General features: G+C 34.1%; 1 protein-coding gene across 5 annotated transcripts in view; it reads right to left on the bottom strand.

The window, feature by feature from the left end:
• PKHD1L1 (PKHD1 like 1) overlaps positions 1-21,013 on the bottom strand; it is a 147,717-nt gene that overhangs the window by 71,781 nt on the left and 54,923 nt on the right. For all 5 annotated transcript variants that reach the window (XM_072774258.1, XM_072774260.1, XM_072774261.1 and 2 more), the window contains exons 28-44: positions 20,814-20,924; positions 19,536-19,700; positions 18,461-18,582; positions 16,941-17,073; positions 16,007-16,202; positions 14,087-14,229; positions 13,583-13,687; positions 12,035-12,223; positions 11,108-11,278; positions 10,349-10,572; positions 8,422-9,406; positions 6,250-6,498; positions 5,165-5,314; positions 3,551-3,725; positions 2,419-2,575; positions 1,850-2,006; positions 326-405 (exon numbers count right to left, since the gene is read on the bottom strand). In XM_072774258.1, coding sequence (XP_072630359.1) covers positions 326-405; positions 1,850-2,006; positions 2,419-2,575; positions 3,551-3,725; positions 5,165-5,314; positions 6,250-6,498; positions 8,422-9,406; positions 10,349-10,572; positions 11,108-11,278; positions 12,035-12,223; positions 13,583-13,687; positions 14,087-14,229; positions 16,007-16,202; positions 16,941-17,073; positions 18,461-18,582; positions 19,536-19,700; positions 20,814-20,924 — 3,512 coding nt within the window. The remainder of the gene's footprint in view (positions 1-325; positions 406-1,849; positions 2,007-2,418; positions 2,576-3,550; positions 3,726-5,164; positions 5,315-6,249; positions 6,499-8,421; positions 9,407-10,348; positions 10,573-11,107; positions 11,279-12,034; positions 12,224-13,582; positions 13,688-14,086; positions 14,230-16,006; positions 16,203-16,940; positions 17,074-18,460; positions 18,583-19,535; positions 19,701-20,813; positions 20,925-21,013) is intronic.

Genomic DNA, 21,013 nt, shown 5'->3' with positions numbered 1-21,013 from the left:
ATAAACCTTTAATTTTCTAGTCAGCCAAGTATACTATGTCAGATCTTTGGAAAGAATACTGAATGACTTTAGCCATCTCTCCGAATTATTTTTTTTCTGTTCTATTTAAAATTCTGCTCTATTATAATACACTATTATCTTTCCATTAAAAGCACAGAATACTCTGGAAAACGTTTCCCCAGAAAAAGGATTTTAGACCAATAATAGAGACCTGTGTAAAGATAAACCTATGAGAGATTGTTATAATTAACTATCCATTTTACACATAATATTTTATAAAGAAATAGAGTTTAGCGATGATTATATATTAGGTTCTCTTATATACCTGAAGAATGCCTCCGTCTGTAATTAGAATATTTTCTGCCTGCAGTTCAATATCAGCTTCATCAAATATTAGAGTTCCACCTATGAACCACACAATTTTGAAATACAACACAAGGAAAATTATTATTCAATGCTATTTATTTAATTAGACTTAAAAATTTATTAAAATTAATTAAATTAGAAATTAATTAAAATTAAATCTGCTATCATTATGCATTTCACTTAACTTCAGCTATTAGGCAACATAAAATATAAAAACTTCAGAGAAGTCCCAGGAGTTGATAGAAAATGAAATCCCTAGGCAGATTGTTTTGATCATTGTTAGTTTCAGTGCGTTTAAAGAGTGCCCCTAAAATGAATTAAACTTCCATAAACACAAGGCCTCAAAATATAAATTAAGAACCAAAACAATTAAAATTAAAGAAAAGTATTTTTTTTATAGAAATCATTATAATGCTGACATTACCAACAAACCATGAGAAACTCCTAACTCTGTGAAACAAAGGATTGCAGAATGGGAGGAGAGTGGGGAGATGGGGTAACTGGGCACAAGGAAGGCACTAAGGAGGGCACTTGATAGAATGAGGACCAGGTGTTATACTATATGTTGGCAAACTGAATTTAAATAAAATATTAAAAAAATACTGCTGACATTACCTCTGAACTTTTATCCCCTAATTTGCACTAGTAACACCTATGGCCTGATTGGCATTATTAAAGAATGTGCTAAGATATATTTTTATGAGACTGATGTAAATGTGTGAACAGTAAAATTCTACTTATCCAAAGGTCCAATAGTTAATAACTTCAAATAAATGAAACACTGCTATTATCACAGAAGTTAAAACCAAAACAAAATATAAAGGTCTTTGAGCAGCTAAAACCATTATGGCAAGGTTTATACATGAAAGCCCAAAGCATTTTACTCTTGCCAATCTATCTCTTTAACATGCAATTGTAACAGTTCTACTTAGTTAGTCTTCTATAGTAATAACAGAACATCAAGAAGCAGAGAGAACCCCAACTACAATGAAAGCAGGCTCAAAGGCAAAGGTGAGAATCACAACTGGCATCCAATGGGAGCTGGGAAGTCATTTAGTATAGAATTTAGCAAATCTCTATAATTTTATAACCCCTGGTACCCACTATGCCAGTTTTTTTCTAAATGTGATATTCCTTTCACTGTTGTGATCCACCACAAGTGCATAAGCATGTGTGCATACTCATACATAATTAAAACAAAAGTTTCCTAAAACAACATATAACTTTAAATGATGCTTACCCATAAGAATGCAAGACATTCTGATATGTTCTATCCTATTTCATTAAAAGATTCTGGTTATGATACACTAAATATCTGCAAACCACATCAGATTCTAATGCTCCATTTAAAGAACACAGTACTCCACCTTGCATTAAAAACATCATACCACTATGGATGTTCATAATCATGAGTTTTAGTTAAATTTACTTCACAAAAATATACCATAGATAGAATCTAATAAGCAGACTTTCAGAAATTTACCCTGAATAAGCAACATTTTCAGAATAGGTGTATTTTGATCCAGCAAAACTGTCTGTCCTTTTGTAATAACAACTAAAGACCCTTCCTCTGGGGGAGATTTTCCTCCCCATGAGAAGTTGGAGGACCAAGCATCAACATACAGGAAGTCAGGATCATCCTGTAATAAAACAGGAAAGACTTTTAAATTGAGAGTTATCAGAATTCTTCATTCAATTTCTCAAAAAAGAAATCTAAACCAGTAAACATTTCCATTAATAGTAAAGTATAATCTACTCTATGTTATAGCTGCCTATTGGTTTATTTCACAATAATAATAAAGTAAAAAATTAATTACCAATTATCTTGGAATCCAGATTAAATAAAAACTTGAAATCATAAAATGTTAGTAATAAGCAACAAAAATATGTTAACTTTAAATTTAGTATGGTTACATCTCAGTTATTTTTTGGAGACATTAACAAAGTAAAAAGTCCATTACCAATTACTTCATATCCCATAATGCCTTTCTATTTTTTATTTTTTTCCCTATTTTTTGTTGCTATGATTACCACATTCAACAGCACTTTTACCAGTTTGGCCATGCCAAGGCTTCTGATGTTGACATGCACTGGAGCCCACCCTGAAGGGCTATGGGCACTTGTCATACAGATGATATACGTCTTGTTGGAATATTCAACATTACATTTGGCTTCAGCTATGGTGATGAGAACATCTTGCACATTTTCACTGTAAAGAAAAAAGGGAGGAAACACCGTTGTTTTTTCTCAAATTTTTAGTTCCCACTGTCAAACCCTATAACTGATATGCATTATTGCAAAAATAATGATCTTACTCTCTGATCCACCAAAGTGCAGATTGACACTTTGTTCAGTAGTAAAACTTCAAAATATTTGTTGAGAAAAAAGTAAACAAAGGGATTAAGCAGCCAGGAAATAAAACTGTACAAATTAGCAGGCCTTCCAGTGTTGGAAGAAAACTGTCTGGGTTCAATTTATTGAGAGATTCTTTGTTAGTCACTAAACAGCTAATTTTTTAAGAGACTTTCAGGGATCCCTTTGTTTGTGTGATATTTTCACCACATTCAAAGACTTTAGAATTTAATATCCACGTTAAAATGCAAGTCCAAGGTCTTGAGAAATTATGTACTTGAGGAATTAAAATGGTCTTTTATGATTTAGATGAACTGAGGTTTTGAAGTCAGCCTTATCCACTTGAAGAATGATGACAGTGCAGTACATAAATTTGAGCCAAATAATGAATATGTTTAGGAAGAAGGAATCTGGCCAGCTACAATGAATGGATATGATGTATGAAGACATGTTTCATTGACCCAATGAAGCAGATCATGGTTGGTGATGAGATGGTGAGGGAAGCATAACAAGATGTGATTTATTCTTAGGATCTGACTAGGATTTGGGGCAAATTATTTAACCTCTCTAATTTCGGTTTCCTAACCATAAAATGGGATAAAAATATCTAAGAGGGTAAGGCAGGAAGTTTCCATGGGGTAAGAAGTGCCTGACATGAAGTACTGGATAAATGTTAGCTATTAGTACTATGATGTGCCTCACGCATGACTTCTGAGCAGATGGGTACACATTACATGACTATATTTAAGCACTGATCTTGCATATGAGAAAGCAGGAGTAATGGTGTGAGCTTGCATCTATGTGCTGATGTATGTGTATGTGAAGACAGTACCTGAAGCCTGATCCCGTGATTGTAAGTCTGGTGCCCCCTGCTGTACTGCCTCTCTTCGGATATATGTCGGAGATGAGTGGTGTCAGTGACATAGTATATGTAAAAGGAGTTGTGGAATGTGACAAATCCTTCCCATTGACCACACTCACTTCACACGTTTGCTCAGGTCCTCTGCCTAGGAGAAAAGGACTGAATTGAGAATAGTTGGGCCATCAGGCCTTTATTCATTTCCAAAACCCCCAAATAGTTTCAATAACATCTTCCTTTTCCCGAAATCACTTCCAATATACACAGGCTATATGTCAAGTAATAAGGATCTCTAGCAATAGCCAAAAACATCGCAAAGTTCATGCACATTATCAAAGGGAAAAAAACCCCTTAGATCCTTCCTTGGAGCCTCATACTGTAGACAATTTTGCAAACCTCCCTGTGTAGGGTTCCAGCCTATAGGATACAACATTGCGAATCAGAGCAGGAAAGGAGGAACTGCTAAGGCATGCATGCTGGTGACAGCTGGAAGCAAGGTAAGAGACAGAAATATCACAGACACCCAGCACAATAGTACAAAGAAGAAGCAGAGCTGGCATTAAGACAACCCCAAAGCCTTGACAAATCTTGACAGCACTGTTGCATTTTTTAAAAAAAATCAGCATATAAACTGATGTTGAAAGTATAAATAAGCTGATTCATAAAAATATTATATTTTCTTTAATATTCTTTTAGAAGCCAGAAAAGAGGGGCACCTGGGTGGCTCAGTTGGTTAAGCATCTTCCTTCGGCTCAAGTCATGATCCCAGGGTCCTGGGATCGAGCCCCACCCCAAGTCCCACATCCGGCTCCCTGTTCAGCAGCAAATCTGCTTCTCTCTCTGCCCCTCCCCACTCATGCCAGATATTTAAACTTCACAATAACTAAAGAATTAGGATTAATAATATCTCCATTTAATAAATGGACAAACTGAAACAGAGTTTAGTTACTTAGCTGATGTTGCATAGTAAGTGGTAAAATGAGATTTGGGGGCTCCTGAGAGCCCGGGATTTTAACCACTAAATGAAAATAAGTAAGAGTAATAATAACAGCAGCAAATCACATATCATGTCTCAGATATCATTCCATCTTCTCTACATACATTAAGTTATTAAACATTACAAAATCCTATAAAGTAAGTGAAGATGATTATTCTCACTGTACAGGGGAGGAAACACTGAGGCTTGGAGAAGTTAAAAAACCCATCCAAAGGCGCAGCTTGGGTCTGAATTTTGGCAATGCATTACCAGGGTCTGTACTCATAACCGTTAGCTATCCTATCTTTAATGGAAACTAAGAGTTCAGTAGAAATTAAAAATATGTTCTCCATTTGGCATGCTCCATTTATGAGATAAATTAAAAAACCACAATTTATTATAAATAATTCAACCTAACCCAAATGTTATGAATCTTGAAAGACATACAAACCTAGAAACAAAGTTCTAAAGAAATTGTTTAAAATCAAGATGGTCATCAAGGTGACCCCTTGCTCCCCAAAACAAACACTTGGAAGAAGAAATTTAGACTCTGATTGCTTTAACATTAATCATTTCTCAAAAACTGCGATTCTTTTTTTCTGACTACTCACCATCATTGTGTGGAATTTTACATAATAGTCTTGTACAATCAGATTTCAGCCTGTCAATTGCGCATTCTGAGCCACACACTAATATAATTGAGGTTTCTGGATTAAACCCAGTGCCTGTCACAGTCATGGTCTGACCACCACCGAAACTTCCTAGTGAAGACATACAAAAGGGAAAAACAGCTAATGAAAAGAAAAAACTCCTCTCTGTATATATTTTAAAACCTGAATTGGAAGTAAGTTACACTAAATGAAACAATTCTTAAAATTGAAGTTACATATTGCATTATACTTTATTATATTATATTATACTGTGTTATATTATGCTATATTAATGCAACAGAATCTCTTTTGATTATAGGATTCTAAAACTTTTACTGAATAAATGTTCCATCCAATCATTTATTTAAACTACTTCTAGGCGGGCACCTGGATGGCTAGTTGATTAAGCAGCTGCCTATGGCCCAGGTCATGATCCTGGGGTCCTGGGATCGAGGCCCACATCAGGCTGCCTGCTCAGTGGGGAGTTTGTTTCTATCTGTGTCCCTCCCCTCACTCATTCTCTCCCTCTCTTGCTTTGTCTCTCTTTCTCTCTTTCAAATAAATAAATAAAATCTTTAAAAAATAAACTACTTCTAGAAACTAAAATTTAAGAGAGATGTCAAAAAGAATTTCAGATTAGTCAAAACATGAATATAAAATTACTATTTAATTAGGACCACATCGGTTATACTTTCTTAAGGTGTTTAACCATTAAAATAATTTTCAAATTAAAAAATACTTAAGTATTCATAATTAGAGACTGTGATGTCTAAACATGATTTTATAAAAAAAATTCACATATAATCTGGACATTTTAAGTAGGATTAAATTTGAAGTTAATTATATAACAAAGAGAAATATAGGCAGTAAGTGAATATTTAGAGATGCTTAACTGATAGATATGCATGCTTATGTGATACATAAAAATATTTTTAATGTGTTATAGGAACTACAAGTTTTAGCAGTGTTTAAAGAATTTTTTTTTCTAAATAAGTGTTTACTGAAACAATAAAAATATTTGTAGGTTTCCGCAAATTCATGACTACCTTGGCTCGGATGAATATTCTGAATAGTAAGTGCGTACTCAAATACAACCGTGGACACAGCAAAGCCTTTTGTCTTACGATGCATCATAACAGGAAAAGTGCCACCAGCATGATCTCCAATGATGCATTGCAATACACTATCATTGACCATGGTTACATTACATGGAGTGTTGTCTATCTTCACTGAAATTTCCAAGATATCAATTCCAAAGTTAGATCCAATGATTTGAATTTTGGTTCCTGGTGGACCTTAAAAAAAAAAAAAAAAAAAGCAAACAATATATCTAAATTCTAGTAATTTTACATGCATTTAAAGATAAACCTGGGGATCCCTGGGTGGCTCAGCAGTTTAGCTCCTGCCTTCAGCCCAGGGCGTAATACTGGGGACCTGGGTTAGAATCCCACATCAGGCTCCCTGCATGTGTCTCTGCCTCTCTCTCTCTCTTTCTCTCTGTGTTTCTCATAAATAAATAAATAAAATATTAAAAAAAAGAAAAACCTAATTACTTCCATAAACAAGATGATATCTGGTATTTTAAAGCTAATATAAATATTAACAAAGCACAAACTTTGGCTATACCATATGTTACGATCTATAGTCTACTTACTATAAGTTATCTCAGCATTCATTATTTTCCAGCCCTTTGGTCTGTTCCCCTGCATTGTTATTCTATTGCTATTGTTAATGATAATTCAGGTCAGTGGAGATGAGGGAAAAAGAGAAGAGAGATTTAGAATCAGGAAGTATGAATGTTTGAGCAGGGGTGGTGGGTTGGAGTATATTTTAGGGAAGGGGCTTACTATTTTTTTTTTATTTTTAGTCCTTCCCGATATTGACAACTCTTTTGAGGATGATTTTTCTTAATTTAAATATTTTTGATATATATTGATAAATAGATTATGATAGGTAAATAATTAGATGTAAGATAGTAGAGCATTTTCTCATGTGCGTGTTGGCCATGTCTATGTCTTGCTCTGTGAGATTTCTGTTCATGTATTTTTCCCATTTCATGATTGGATTGTTTGTTTCTTTGGTGTTGAGTTAAATAAGTTCTTTATAGATCTTATTGGAAACTATAGATCTTATAGATCTTATTGGATATAGATCTTTATAGATCTCTTGGAAACTAGCCCTTTATCTGATATGTCATTTGCAAATATCTTCTAAATGAGAAAACTTGATGTATCAAAGGAAATTTCAATAGCAAATTTCTTAAAGAGAGAGAATACACCTTACCCAAACCTGACCACATTTTCTGGTAATGTAAGTTAAAAAAGACTTTAAAAGGCTAACATTAGTTCTTTATTAAAGTTGCCATTCTAAGTTACATTATACAAATGAACTTCTTTAATCTTCATGCATGAAGAATCTTTAATTCTACATGCATGTACCATGAGGTAGGTATGATACCAACCTCATGGTACATGCATGTATAAGGAAACTAATATTTAAAAATCTTGGTCCAAAGTTGCATCACTGTAGAGTAGAAAAACTGAGATTTGAACCTAGGCATCAAGGCCATGTTCTCATCAAGACACTATAGCTAGCTCTCCAGAATTCATCATGTAGATGATAAGCATTCCAGCAGCTTAAATATGATCAGAAACACTATGGAATAATGACATAAAATTAGGAAGACATCTCAATCTATTCTTAGCTTAGAAAAATGAGTTATGCTAAATCACCAAGTAAATCTTATTTATAATATTTTTTTCCATCTGAATGAGCCAATTATCTCCTCAAAAAAACCCTTTTGAGTCAATAAGTTAGTATTAACTGTAGTTTCATGGAAATAAGAGATACAGAAAAACTCTCAATGTTTAGTAACCTACTTCTGAATTTAAACAGCTGTTTCCCATGCCGTATCAACATTAATGACATTAATTATTAATTTTAATTCATAGATATCCATCTATTTCTTCCTCATCTTGAAATATAGGTCAAATTAATGGATTTTGTTTCAAAATAGAAGTTGGAATTTGACTAAAAATTTTATCCCAAGAATGTGTAAAAAATAATCACAAAATTGAAACTACACTGAACTCAAATCCCATTTATTTATTGTGTTTAGTGGATTGTCTAAGAACACATTATTATTCCAATTAGACACTAATAAATATTGCTGGCAATACTGTATCGAGACAAACAAGAAAAGGAGGGTAGTGGAATACCTGTATTTGGGACAAGTTCTCTGAGAAGTGGAGTATCTTCCAAGGCATACGTAAATGACAGAGGTGGGTAAGCAACTTCATTAACAAAGATCTTCACACTGACCCTTCCAGCTGTTCCTGCTGGGGTACAGCAGTAGACTTCACTAGAGTTGACAGAAATAATTTCACAAGGTTCATACCCAACAGTGACTGTGGTGTTGCCTGGGTCGAAGCCATTTCCTGTGATCAGCAAAGTAGTTCCCCCAGCAATGCTGCCAGAAGTTGGTGTGACAGATGCTATGGCAGGGCTGCTAACAGTAAGGTTTCCCAGAGCCAAGCCTTTACTTCCTACCACAACACCAAGAGAATGGAGTCCAGCTGGGAGAGGACCCACAAGAACAGTGACATTATTTTCATTAACGTTCATAGCTCTGAACTGTTGGTTTCCAATGAACACAGCAATGTCCTCCAAGATAGTGCCAAAACCTTCTCCTTCAATAAGAACTTCTACAGGTCCTTTGATAAAGTTTGGAAAGACTCTTGTTACAAAAGCAGTAATGCTTTCTAAGTATGAAAAGCTGCAATTTCCCTGACACTGGGCAGGCACACCATGGATTAGAAGATCCACTTTCACAAGCTGTTGGGGAGCAGGAGATGTTTCACATTCAATGGCTGTATAATTTACTGATAGAACTTTACAGGGAAAATGACCCATGAAGACTTCTACACCTGCAGGAGAAGCTGCAAATCCAGAGCCTCTTACAGTCACTCTTGTCATTCCTGTAGTTGATCCTGCATTTGGCAACACCATGTTGATGTTTGGCAAAAGCACAAATCGCCTATCAAATTCACTAGACAGTGTATTGAGAGCAGTGCCCAGGTTGTAGACAGTTACTGTGACAATTTCCCTGATGCCAACATTCATTGAGTTTTGAGGGTCAATATGACATCTAATGGAATTGTCACTACTTTCTTCTACAATACAGGGGTAGTTACCAATTGTAACCTAAAAGTAAGATGAACATGGAAACAAGTCAATATATTACTTAGTGGGAACTTAAATTTTCTATTAACAACTAAATTTTAAAAATTTAATCTCATGCAAACTTATTTATTCATAAAATTAATTTGGGGGGCTGACTAAGGCATCTCTCAGATTAATCTTAAAACTAAATTATAACCATACATGAATTTTCATAGCTATATTATTCATAACAGTCAAAACATTGAAAACAATCTAAATGCCCATGATTGGTAAATGGATGAATACAATGTATATACTATATAATGGAATATTATTTAGCCATAAAAGAAGTGAAGTACTGATAAACATGGAATAACGTGGATGAACCTTGAAAATACTATGTTTGGTGAATAAAACTGGTCACAAATGACCATATGTATTATTCTATTTATGAGAAAGATCCAGAATAGGCAAATCCATAAAGATGGAGGTAAATTAGGGCTGGGAGGATTGAGAAAATTGGGTGTAATGTCTAAGGGTTAGGAATTCCTTTCTGAGGTAATAAAAATGTTCTAAAATTGAGTGTGGTGGTGGGACACCTGGGTGGCTCAGTGGTTTAGCATCAGCCTTCCGCTCAGGGCATGATCCCAAGTCCCAGGGATTGAATCCCACATTGGGTTCCCTGTGGAGAGCCTGTTTCTCCCTCTCGCTGTAGCTCTGCCTCTCTCTGTGTGTCTGTCATGACTAAATAAATAAAATCTTTAAAAAAAATTGAGTGTGGTGAGTGTGGTGATTGAATATCATAAAATTCAACTCTGTGAATATACTAAAAGCTATTGAATTATGTGCCTTAAATGCATGAATCCTACAGTATATGAATTATATTATAATAAAGCTGTTAGAAATTAAATTATGAGGTTATGGATAAAACATTTTCCTTTTATTGAGTATATGGTAGTAAGAAGGAGATCTTTACATTCTTACCTTATTAGCACATGTGAGATTACTGAAGCCACGTCCGGTAATTGTTATCAATTCATTTTGTGTTCCAGCAGATGGACTAATGTTGTTTATAAATGGTGAAAAACAACTTGAAAGCTCAAAGACCAATCTGTCTGAATTTTTAACCCTGGTATTGTTTGGGCCACACAAGGGTTCTGTTGCTAGGCATCCTGCCACAGAGCTCCCCAAGTGCAAATCCACAGGTCCTTTAGGCAAAAGAACTGCCTGTAAGTCATGGATAATATTCTAAAACAAGAACTGTTTTCAGACTGCATTACTCTTTATTTTAATGGTGGTGGTTTATATGCCATTAAAATTTTTTTTGTTTTATTTTAATTACAAGAGGTACTCAGGCAGTACAAAGTTAAATTAAAGACCTAGACAAAGGTGGCATAGTGAAGAATGAAGAGTGAATATAAAATTATTTTTCAATTTGTCTAAGGCCAAGTCCTATGGGGACAACAAAACAATAACATCATCTCACATTTTGATATATCTTGGGGCACACTTCTTCACGCTACATCTCATTTGAGGCACAGAAGAATTCTGGGAGAATGGCAGGGCAATATTAACATGGGCCTCATTTTACAGAATAAATTCCAGCCTCAGAACTGTCCAGATCTACGCAAGGTCATGCGGCTGGTCAGAGACAGAAAGAGGGTAATCTGCTTCCTACTCCAAAAAGGTCACATATACCCTATGTCACTGGAGTAACTGGGTTTCCATCTTTAACCCTCTTACCCTGAGCATATGTGGCTTCAGTGCTACCTACAAACAGGTGCAGAGGAATGTGCCTGGTTTCAGCTGGTAAAACATTAATGACTCCTTGAAGAAAAATGGAGCGAGCCTCATCAACATATCCACTGCTATAATAATGGATTCCAGGTGAAGTAAATTGGTAAGAAAATGAACCTGCCATAAAATAAGATTGTACATAATAAATACAAGCAATTAATGCACCCTCCAAAAGAAATTTCAAGTGATCATTCACACATGCAGATGACAGGATTCTTATTTTTCATGCACGTGATGTTTCAACAGTAAGTAGTAAAGAAATGACTCACTACTTATAAAAGAACTATCTTCTATAATGAAATACATTCCAGAAGACAAGATCCAGCATTAATTTTTCTAGACAACCAGGTCAAGTCTAGCATAACTTACCACATTTTAAAGAAAAATTCAACATGCAGTGAAAAATGAACAATACTTTGCATTCATGAGAAGTTGAAACTGCTACATATGTATAGAACAAGACATACAGTCTAAAAGGCACGCTTTACACTGAATTGTCCTAGGAGAAATAATGATTTGCTGATTCCAATCAACAGAAGTTCATTTACTTGCAACCTGGTCAGTATGATTAAAACACTCCAATTTTCTTTATATTTTGCTTATTTAAGATTTTTTAAATCAGCTGATTATTCCAGAATGAATAAAGATGTTTCTGAATCAGAACTCATCTCTGACATATAAAATACCTTGCTTACATTCATTTATAATATTTTTATAAATTTGTAATATTTTTACTACAGCAATAAATGTCAACTAAATTATTTGTGTATTCACATATATTTATGCAAAGGTATTTTAAATCTAAACAATATATTTTTATTATATCTAGGAAAAAGCAGCGTGACACAAAAATGCAACAAAGTTGAAACATACCTGATGCAGATTTTTCTCTGCCATTTGTAAATCCTTTGCCATCATAAATTACACTTCCAGGACTGGATACAGAGAAAACCTTATATCCTATTCCCCTAAGAAATGGATGTGCTTGCCAATGCCATATCACTGTGTCTCCCACAGATACATTTAAGACTGATGGTGACCAGCCATAACCTAATCCATGTACTGGAAGCAAGAATGGAGGCATATTTAAGGAAAAAAAAGTAAAAATTCTTAATTATCTTTGAAAGTATTGTATTTTAAAATTTTTATGTGCATAATTTAAACATGTAACAAAAATAAACAGAAATAATGGAAAGAAAGAAAATAGAAGCTAAGGGAAAAAATAAACCACATGGGACACCTAGATAGCTCAGTCAGTTAAGTGTCTGCCTTCAGCTCAGGTCATAATCCTGGGGTCCTGGGATCCAGCCCCACATCAGGCTCCCTGCTCAGCAGGGAGTCTTTCTCTCCCTCTCTCTCTGTGTGCACGCGCACTTGCTCGCTTTCTCTCTCTCTCTCTCTCTCTCAATAAATAAATAAATAGGTGAATATTTTTTTAAAAGTTAAAAAAAATATTTTCTCTCTCCTTCTACCCCCTGCTCATGTTCTCTTTATAATAAATAAAACCTTAAAAAAAACTACACACCTCCAAAACTGATGATATCAAGAGATAATTTGAAAAAAAAATCAGAAAGTCAATAAACAAGATGTTCAGAAATATCACATGGAATATTTTTTAAAGTTATGATCAGGGATGCCTGGATGGCTCAATGGTTGAGCAACTGCCTTTGGCTCAGGGAGTGATCCTGGTGTCCCAGGATCGAGTCCTACAACAGACTTTCTGCATAGAGCCTGCTTCTCCTTCTGCCTATGTCTCTGCCTCTTTCTCTCTGTGTCTTTCATGAATAAATAAATAATATATTTTTAAAAAATTTTTTTTATTTATTCATTCATGAGAGACACAGAGAGAGAGAGAGAGAGAGAGGCAGAAACACAGGCAGAGAGAGAAGCAAGCTCCATGCAGGGAGCCTGATGTGGGACTCGATCCTGGGTCTCCAGGACCATGCCCTGGGCCGAAGGCAGGACCAAACTGCCGGGCCACCTGGGCTGCCCAAATAAATAAAATATTTAAAAAAATAAAGTTATGATCAATTCTTTAAACATAAGAATTTTCTCAGGCATTGAGACATGCAAAAATCTATATAATTTCAACTTGAATATTTATTTAGAAACCCCATGGCCAATAACAAATCATCATAACTCATGAGGTTCTGTACTGCAGTAAAACTTAATAGCAATTCCTCAACTTGCCAATTGCAAGTCTATCCTTATAGACTCAAGACTCAAGTCCACCACTGATTCATTCTATATTTTGCTCCCTATGTCAAGGTGGTAAATTAGAGACAAACTATTGACAAATTATGGAGAGAAATAGCAATACTTTTTTGTCTGAATACTTTGAAGTATTAAATAAATAAAAATCAAATCAATTTCAGGATGAAGTGCTCCCATTATTTACAATTTGTAAACGTTGGCTAATACCTGAATCTTCTCCAGTGTTGGTAATCCTGAATGTACTCCCTGTTGAATGAAGAATACATTTTATGACATTTTCTGATGATGAAGTCACATCACAATGGAAGGACCCTAGAAAGAAAAAAGATGGGGGAAAACATTTTCTCAAATACTTTTTGTAAAATAGAGAGATTTAGTATAATTAGTGAATAGTTAAGGCCTTCGAAAAGCTCCACACTATTTTGCAGAATCTTTGATACTTTTCTGATAGTTATATTGTTTGAGTACTGATTATTTTTAGAACAGAGACCTTCACTTTTTAGTCTTTTATACACATTAAACATAAAATATTTACTTATTGAAATCAAAATCAGTTATTCAATTTCTCTTTACTACCTTAACCAATCATCTTTTATATGCTAATAGCAAATTAAAGTTTCCACGATTGAGAGTATTTGTGTAATAACTCACCTCTAAGCACATCTTTTCAAGTGAAAAAGATGATAACACCCTCTGTGAGGGTATTCTTACCTAAAAGCACAGTGTTTTCAGTTGGTATCGTGCTAAATCCCAAACCTATTATAGTGATTTCAGTTCCACCATATAAAGAGCCTCTCTGTGGAAACATGGCAGTCACTTCCAAAATATACTGTATAGAAGCACTCAACTTGTCTCTGAAAAAGAAAAATTGATAGATGCTTCAACAAGCTTTCCATGAGGTTCTATTGCTAAACCTTTTTTTAAATTTTTTATTTATTTATTTTTTTTTTTGCTAAACTCTTAAGAATATGATTCATTTAGGAAGTGGAAGTAGTTGAATATTTAATTAGACAATACTTGTTTAAACTAGATAATCTGACAATTATCATGACCTTAATTTGGTTGGATGGTCTGTGTGTGTGTATAATAACATATGTAGTATATGTAATAATGTGCTAAATAATAATAATAATAATAATAATAATAATATATAATAATAGTTTTCCCTAACACAGAAAATTAAGTTTCTGAGAATCCCATGGCAAGAATAATTTGAGATGGAGGATCTTAAAATATTATGAGAAAGATATGGTTATGAGAACTGAGGTCACAAGAAATATATGATGTCCTTTAAAATATTTTATATATTCATTAGAGTAAAACATAAAGGCAGCATTATCTATAAGAGAATAGAAATGAAATTCCATACATTTTATATAAGAAATAAAAGTTTTATGCAACTAATTTGAACTTATTATTCTATGTATGTTGGAAACTTGTCATGATCTTCCTTCCCACTATTTCAATGAGAGAGTTTTAAACTTCTTTTGCTTTATTATAGACAATGTGTCTGCTGAGAGGTCATCAGAATGTGCAGTGCTTTTCTGGTTTGTTATAGAGTAGACTCCTACAGCCCAGCTCTCACCATGAATAAAATGAGCCTTTGTGTTAACTTTTATTTCACTTCCTCAGCATAACTGGATTTATATTTTTTGAACTGTCACTGAAATATCCAGTTTTGTATGCTGTCAATTCTGCTCATTAACTCCATCATGCCAAAGCACAAACCAGCAGCTCTTCTAGAACTCCTATGAACTCTGCCCTGTGAATCAATGAGGGGATGTAGTTCTGGAGTTCATATTTACTGTTGCTCATCTTCCTTCACCTCAAGATTCTGCTGCAATAATCTCTCTTCCTATCCTGACATCAAGATTTTTTTTAATCCCTAAATTTCAGTTTCCTTTTTTTTCTAAGTATTCTGAACCAGTACTTCCCTTATGCTAGACCTAAAATTTTACAAAAATTTTAACAAACAGCTTCTGGGAAGAAAACACTGAATAGTTACATAAAGGAAACAGCTAGAGAAGGATTCTCTCCATCCTCTCCTTTATGGTCAGCTCCTACACATTTCTTGGTTTAATTGTCACCTTTTAGAGAACGGTTTCCTGTACCTCAGGAAAAGTTACATGTATGTATCAATTTAAGGGTCACTTGTATCTAGTGACTAGCATACTAGTATATGCTCCTAAGACCTGCTATCTCTTACTCATAGCCCTTTTCACACTTATAATTAAGTTATTGATGTAATCTTCTGTTTGGAATCTGCCTCCCCAACAAAACTGTGGGCATTACTAACAGTGGAGGAAGGTCCCTCTTATTCTCCCTGGCAAACCCAGCACTGAGCAAGTATCTGCCCCTTACTAATGGGTCGATAAGTATTTCCAGAATGAATGAAAATTATGTGATATGTACATAAATGTAGTTCCACAAAGAATCTTACAACCTAATCTGAATGGAATTGGTCTCAAAACTGAACACGTATTTGTTCTGTAGGAGATAGTCTCAGAACATCTTGTAAAAGGAGGTATACAGATAGGTGAAAAAAGCAGCTGAAATTTTATAAAGATAATGACTATTTCTTTTCTCATCCCCAAACCATTAGCCCCCTGTGTTCCACGGTCATTATTATACCTTGTTGATGCAAAGCCCCAGTTTCTGACTTCTACATAGATATCATGTTTTCCAGGAGACAACTTGGGCAAAAGACATCTAATATCTGTGAAGTTCCATTGAAAAATCCGGCAGGGTTTTCCTCCAACATATACCTCCACATTTTGTGCAGTTTCACTTCCAAAGTTATAACCCTTAATTGTTAAATTAACGTCTCCTATTATTTTAAAAGAGAACAAAAGTTTTACAAGAAGATTCAACTTATTATGTGGCATCAAATTCACATATTAAGTAAACCAACTTGCTTCTTATCTTTTATTGGATTTAGGAAATACTAATGTTTGCAGAGACAAAAGAAAAGTCAGTGAAAGAATTGATAGAATTCAATAGAATTGAATTGATTCTTGATAGAATTCAAGAATTGATAGAATTGATTGCCATGTAGAGATAAAATTCATATTCAATTGTTTCACAGGGAAAAAAGATGGCAAAGTGCTTTCTAAAAAATGTATTTTTTTCTCTTTACACATGTTCAAAGTGAAATAATAAATAGACTAATCTATGCTTAAAAAAATAAAACTTGTGGCTGGTTTTACTTTAAGAAACAACTGCAGAAGAAACCATGCTTCAAAAACCTTTCTAGAAATAGTTTACATTTGGGGCGCCTGGGAGGCTCAGTGGTTGAGCATCTGCCTTTTGCTCAGGTCATGGTCCCAGGGTCCTGGGATTCGAGTCCCACATTGGGCTCCCTGCAGGGAGCCTGCTTCTCCCTCTGCCTATGATTCTGCCTCTCTCTGTGTCTCTCATGAATCAATAAACAAAATCTTGAAAAAAATAGTTTACATTTATCTATGTGATTTATATATATCTTACATTTATATATACACACATATACATGTATCTTTTGTATATATACCTTATATATATCAAATGATCTTACTGAAATTTTTCTTACCTTGTATTGTTCGAACTTTTGGACTAAAATCAGTTATAACTGGAGTCTGTAAACAATTATAACTATAAGCATCCTTTGCTGTGGCTCGAAATCCATCGGTAATAACTGAAATATCAACTGTACCCTCAATTCTCTGAAATAAGAAGAAAAAAATGAAACAATTAAAAAAATATTGAATCATTGAAATGAAGAAATTTGATAGCTAAAAACAAATAGAATTATTCAAAATAAACTGCTGAAGATGTTTAGTTTCAAAGTCATGAATCAATAATCAGTTTTCAGATATTCAGAAAGCTATAGTGTCCAATGTAAGCTACATGCTTTAATTTTTTAGATAAAGGCATATGCTATAGCAGTTTTGAGGATGTTTATGACCAATTTAAATGCATCCATATTATTGGGTTCGTAAGGGCTCTGCAATATAGTAAAGATACTCTGGACAAGTGACTCAAATTGATAAAGCATTAAGATGCTAAAAGTTTTGACATTTTACTCTTAAAATACACTCAAATGTAATTTTTTATTCCTCTTTACTGACAAATCACATTATTATATCCTTTTGGCGACCTAGTTTCAGAATCCAAGACTAACACTTGGACTCCTAAGAAAAATGTTTAGTGCTTTTACTGATAGAGTATCTACACACTTCCCAATTAGGAAAAATGTTATTCCAACATGTATTATTTGCTCAATACGTACTCAGCATTTAAACGAATAATTTAAACAAAGTTTTCATTGACCATATCCTCCAGATTCTCATCATCATTCGGTCCAACACATGCTCAAATTTACTTTTCCTACAGATTTTAACTACATTATACCCACACTAAATCTGCTCAATTTTTTTTTTAATGTTACTTACTGGATTCAGCATCCTTTGCACATAATAAGCAAACAAGTACCTTGGTTTAAATTAGGAGACTATTTTTTAAGATAAAGAACAAAGATCATGCTAAGATGCAGTATTCCAAGAGGAATTTCATTTTTTTGTATTTGCTTTACTTATTTACTTGTTTATTCATCGTCAACAAACTGAAACTATAACACACTTAAAACATATATTCTTTTTTAAAAACAAAAAATGCCTAGATTTGCTTCTTTGAATTTTTTTTAGACTGTCTGTTAGTACTGAATTTTTTTCATCCTTGGATTTACCTGGTCAACTCTCATTCATCCCTCAAGTTCTGATAGCCCATCAATTTTTCTGTGAAACTCTTTTTGACAGCCTCTCCTCACTATATTTTATTTTGCCTTTGTATCATGTTGTTTAACATGGGTTCATGTGTCTGTCTTTCTAATTGGTATGTGTATATAAGTATGTGGATATAATGCTTCATATTAGGGTCTTAGCAGAAAGATGTAGAAGAAATAATCGTTAGGGAACAACACTGTAATGCTGCAGTTCCTACATAAAAATGTCACTTGTTTAACCTACAGAGATGTTCATAAGTTTTCAGAAAAAAACAAAACAAAACAAAACAAAAAAACAAAAAACAAAAAACTAAAATCAGATGCCTTACCTTTGGTGTCCTGCAGGTTATCTTACTCAAATCCCTTTCAATCACATTGCAGGTTTCATTTCCAACTAATGCCTTTGAATTTTCATTAAAGCCAAATCCAGATAGAGTCAAAAGAGTACCACCTTCATGAAGAAACAACAATAATAGACCAACAATAACAAAAGGAAACTTCAGCAACTAACTCATCAGTCAATAATGTTCTAGTCATCCAAGAGACAGGTTGGCAAATAGACCAAGGACCAGACTTGAGATGTATATAATCACCACCACATAACAGAGCCTGAGTTCTGAAGTCTGGAACCATCAAGGAACTGGGCTAAGTGATTTAATGAAATAGCAGATTTGTAACCGCCATTTGCTTTGGGGTATCACTAGCAGCAACTGCTATCTATTTTCTACAGTGTCTTCATCCTCAAGAGAAACTATGCTTTTTCTATATGCTCAACCATTCTGTGGGTGTGAAAGTGAATTAAGACTCTTCCCAAATTTCACATTTTAATATTTCTAAGTAAAAGGAACTAAGAAAAATCCCAAGAAAACAAAAATAAAATAAAGTAAGATGAAAACACACTGAAGAGATCAAGACCAAAACAAAAATCCAAAACTAAGCATGGTCAAACAAAGGCAAAGGAAATGAAGCAGGACAGGAAAAATGTGTTATTTTCTTTCCATCTTCTGCGTCAGCTTTCCTTTCCCCGATTTGTTCCTAGAACTTTTTCTGGGTCAAGTAGCTCCATTGAGACTGTGGTTACAAATGGAGCAGCTGGTAAGCAGAATAATAACTAATAAATCTTATCTTGACATAATTGATGAGCTTGTTATAGAAACATGTAATAATTGATGATATTAATTCAATAACCTAAGATGTAAGTATAAGCAGTCACCCTGACTTGTGCTTCACAAGAAACAAAAGAATTAGTTAGCCATTTAATCACCCTGCCTTCCAAAAGGGGAGTCTCCTTTGTTCTATATGAGGGAGGTTTGGGTTCCTCTCCCTCCATTCTGTTCTAGAAACGGTACAATGAAATGATGGAGATGTATGCAATTTTCTTTGTTTAGAACAATTAACTATTACCTGCCAGGCTTCCAGAAGCAGGCCAGATGTGTGAGATCCGATTCTGATAAATGAAGTAGAATACTTCACCCTCTACATTCCGTGCTAGTCCAACATCAGCTACAGACACAGCAACTGGGAAACGTCCAGCACTTCCATTCAGAATCTGGCACTTGATCTCACTTTCTTGTAATAAAAAAAAAAATACAATAAATCAAATATTTTTATAAAATAAAATTACTGAAATTTTATGTTTGCAAATATAAACACTGGTCTTCATTTTTATATGCCAGGAAATGTATCTAAGGAAAACTACTCATATATTAATGGGGCAGAAATCTTTACAAGCTATTTGATGTTATGAATCAGAAACTGTTAGAAAAAAGCTAGATGAAAAAAAAAAGCAAAGTGAAAAATTTGCTCCTTATTTCTACTGTGGCCGAGAGAGAAAGAGAGAGAGAGAGAGAGAGAGAGAAAGAAAGAGAGAAAGGTTATTGTAATAATAATTTAAAAGTCCTAATCTGTAAAATCAGTTTTATCAGTAATTCTAAAACTGTTGATTCAATATATGATTCATGTCCAAAGCTAAATAAAATATCAAGTTTCATCAAGAAAGGTGATCAAAACCTAAATTAAAGCCTATCCTTCATACTACATTTAGAACAGTCTATGTGCATTTATAATACAGGGGCATTATTGACTTAGATCTCAAGAATGCATAGAGTATGTGAACTAAAAACAAATTATATGGAAGGTGAATTTGCTTATGTAATTCCAACCTATTAAAATTAAGGAAAACACCTAGGATCATGAAAGATAATTTCTAGGGAAAGAAATAAATATGGCTTTCACTTTTCAAGAATAGAAATTGTGAATAATCTTGAAATTCTGTGTTAAGGGATACAGATAATAGGAGTCAGGGAAGATGGCCATATCCTTTTGCTGCATTACTAATGTGATACTGTCAAAGCATAAGGAGAAGGATGCCAGAGTGGCAGCTTATATTTTTCTGTCCCAGAGACATACCAAAGAAAGATAGTAGCTTCTATATAACACTTTATGAGGGTAAAAGAACAAAAGTCAACTGCTATGAGATAGACACTGTGCAACAGTGAAAGAATTAGTTTGTGGTCATAACCAAAGATCTACAAGATAATGCACTTACCCAGAGAAGTCTGCCTATTTCATGCCCCCATAGGGTATTCTATAGGAGGATTACTGTAATACTGCTCTTTGATTCTACTTTCTCTTAGAGAAAAACAATTAGATGTAATAATAATAATTTTACAAAGGACTTACCATCCACAGAAAGAAGAGAGCAACCCATTGGTCCAACTGAAACTGATACAGCGGAATTGGGAGAAAATCCAGAGCCTAATATGGTTAGAATTGTGGTTTCTTCATAGGACCCTGAAAATGACCAATTTAAAAAAAACAGTATTAAAATGAAAAAAAAATACAGAATCTGTTCTTATGAAATCAAATGTTTTGCAGAGAAA

The sequence above is a fragment of the Canis lupus genome, chromosome 14 (genome assembly GCF_048164855.1).
Source record: "Canis lupus baileyi chromosome 14, mCanLup2.hap1, whole genome shotgun sequence".
In the NCBI taxonomy this organism is placed as follows: Eukaryota; Metazoa; Chordata; class Mammalia; order Carnivora; family Canidae; genus Canis; species Canis lupus.
This window is presented reverse-complemented; position numbering and strand designations above follow the sequence as displayed.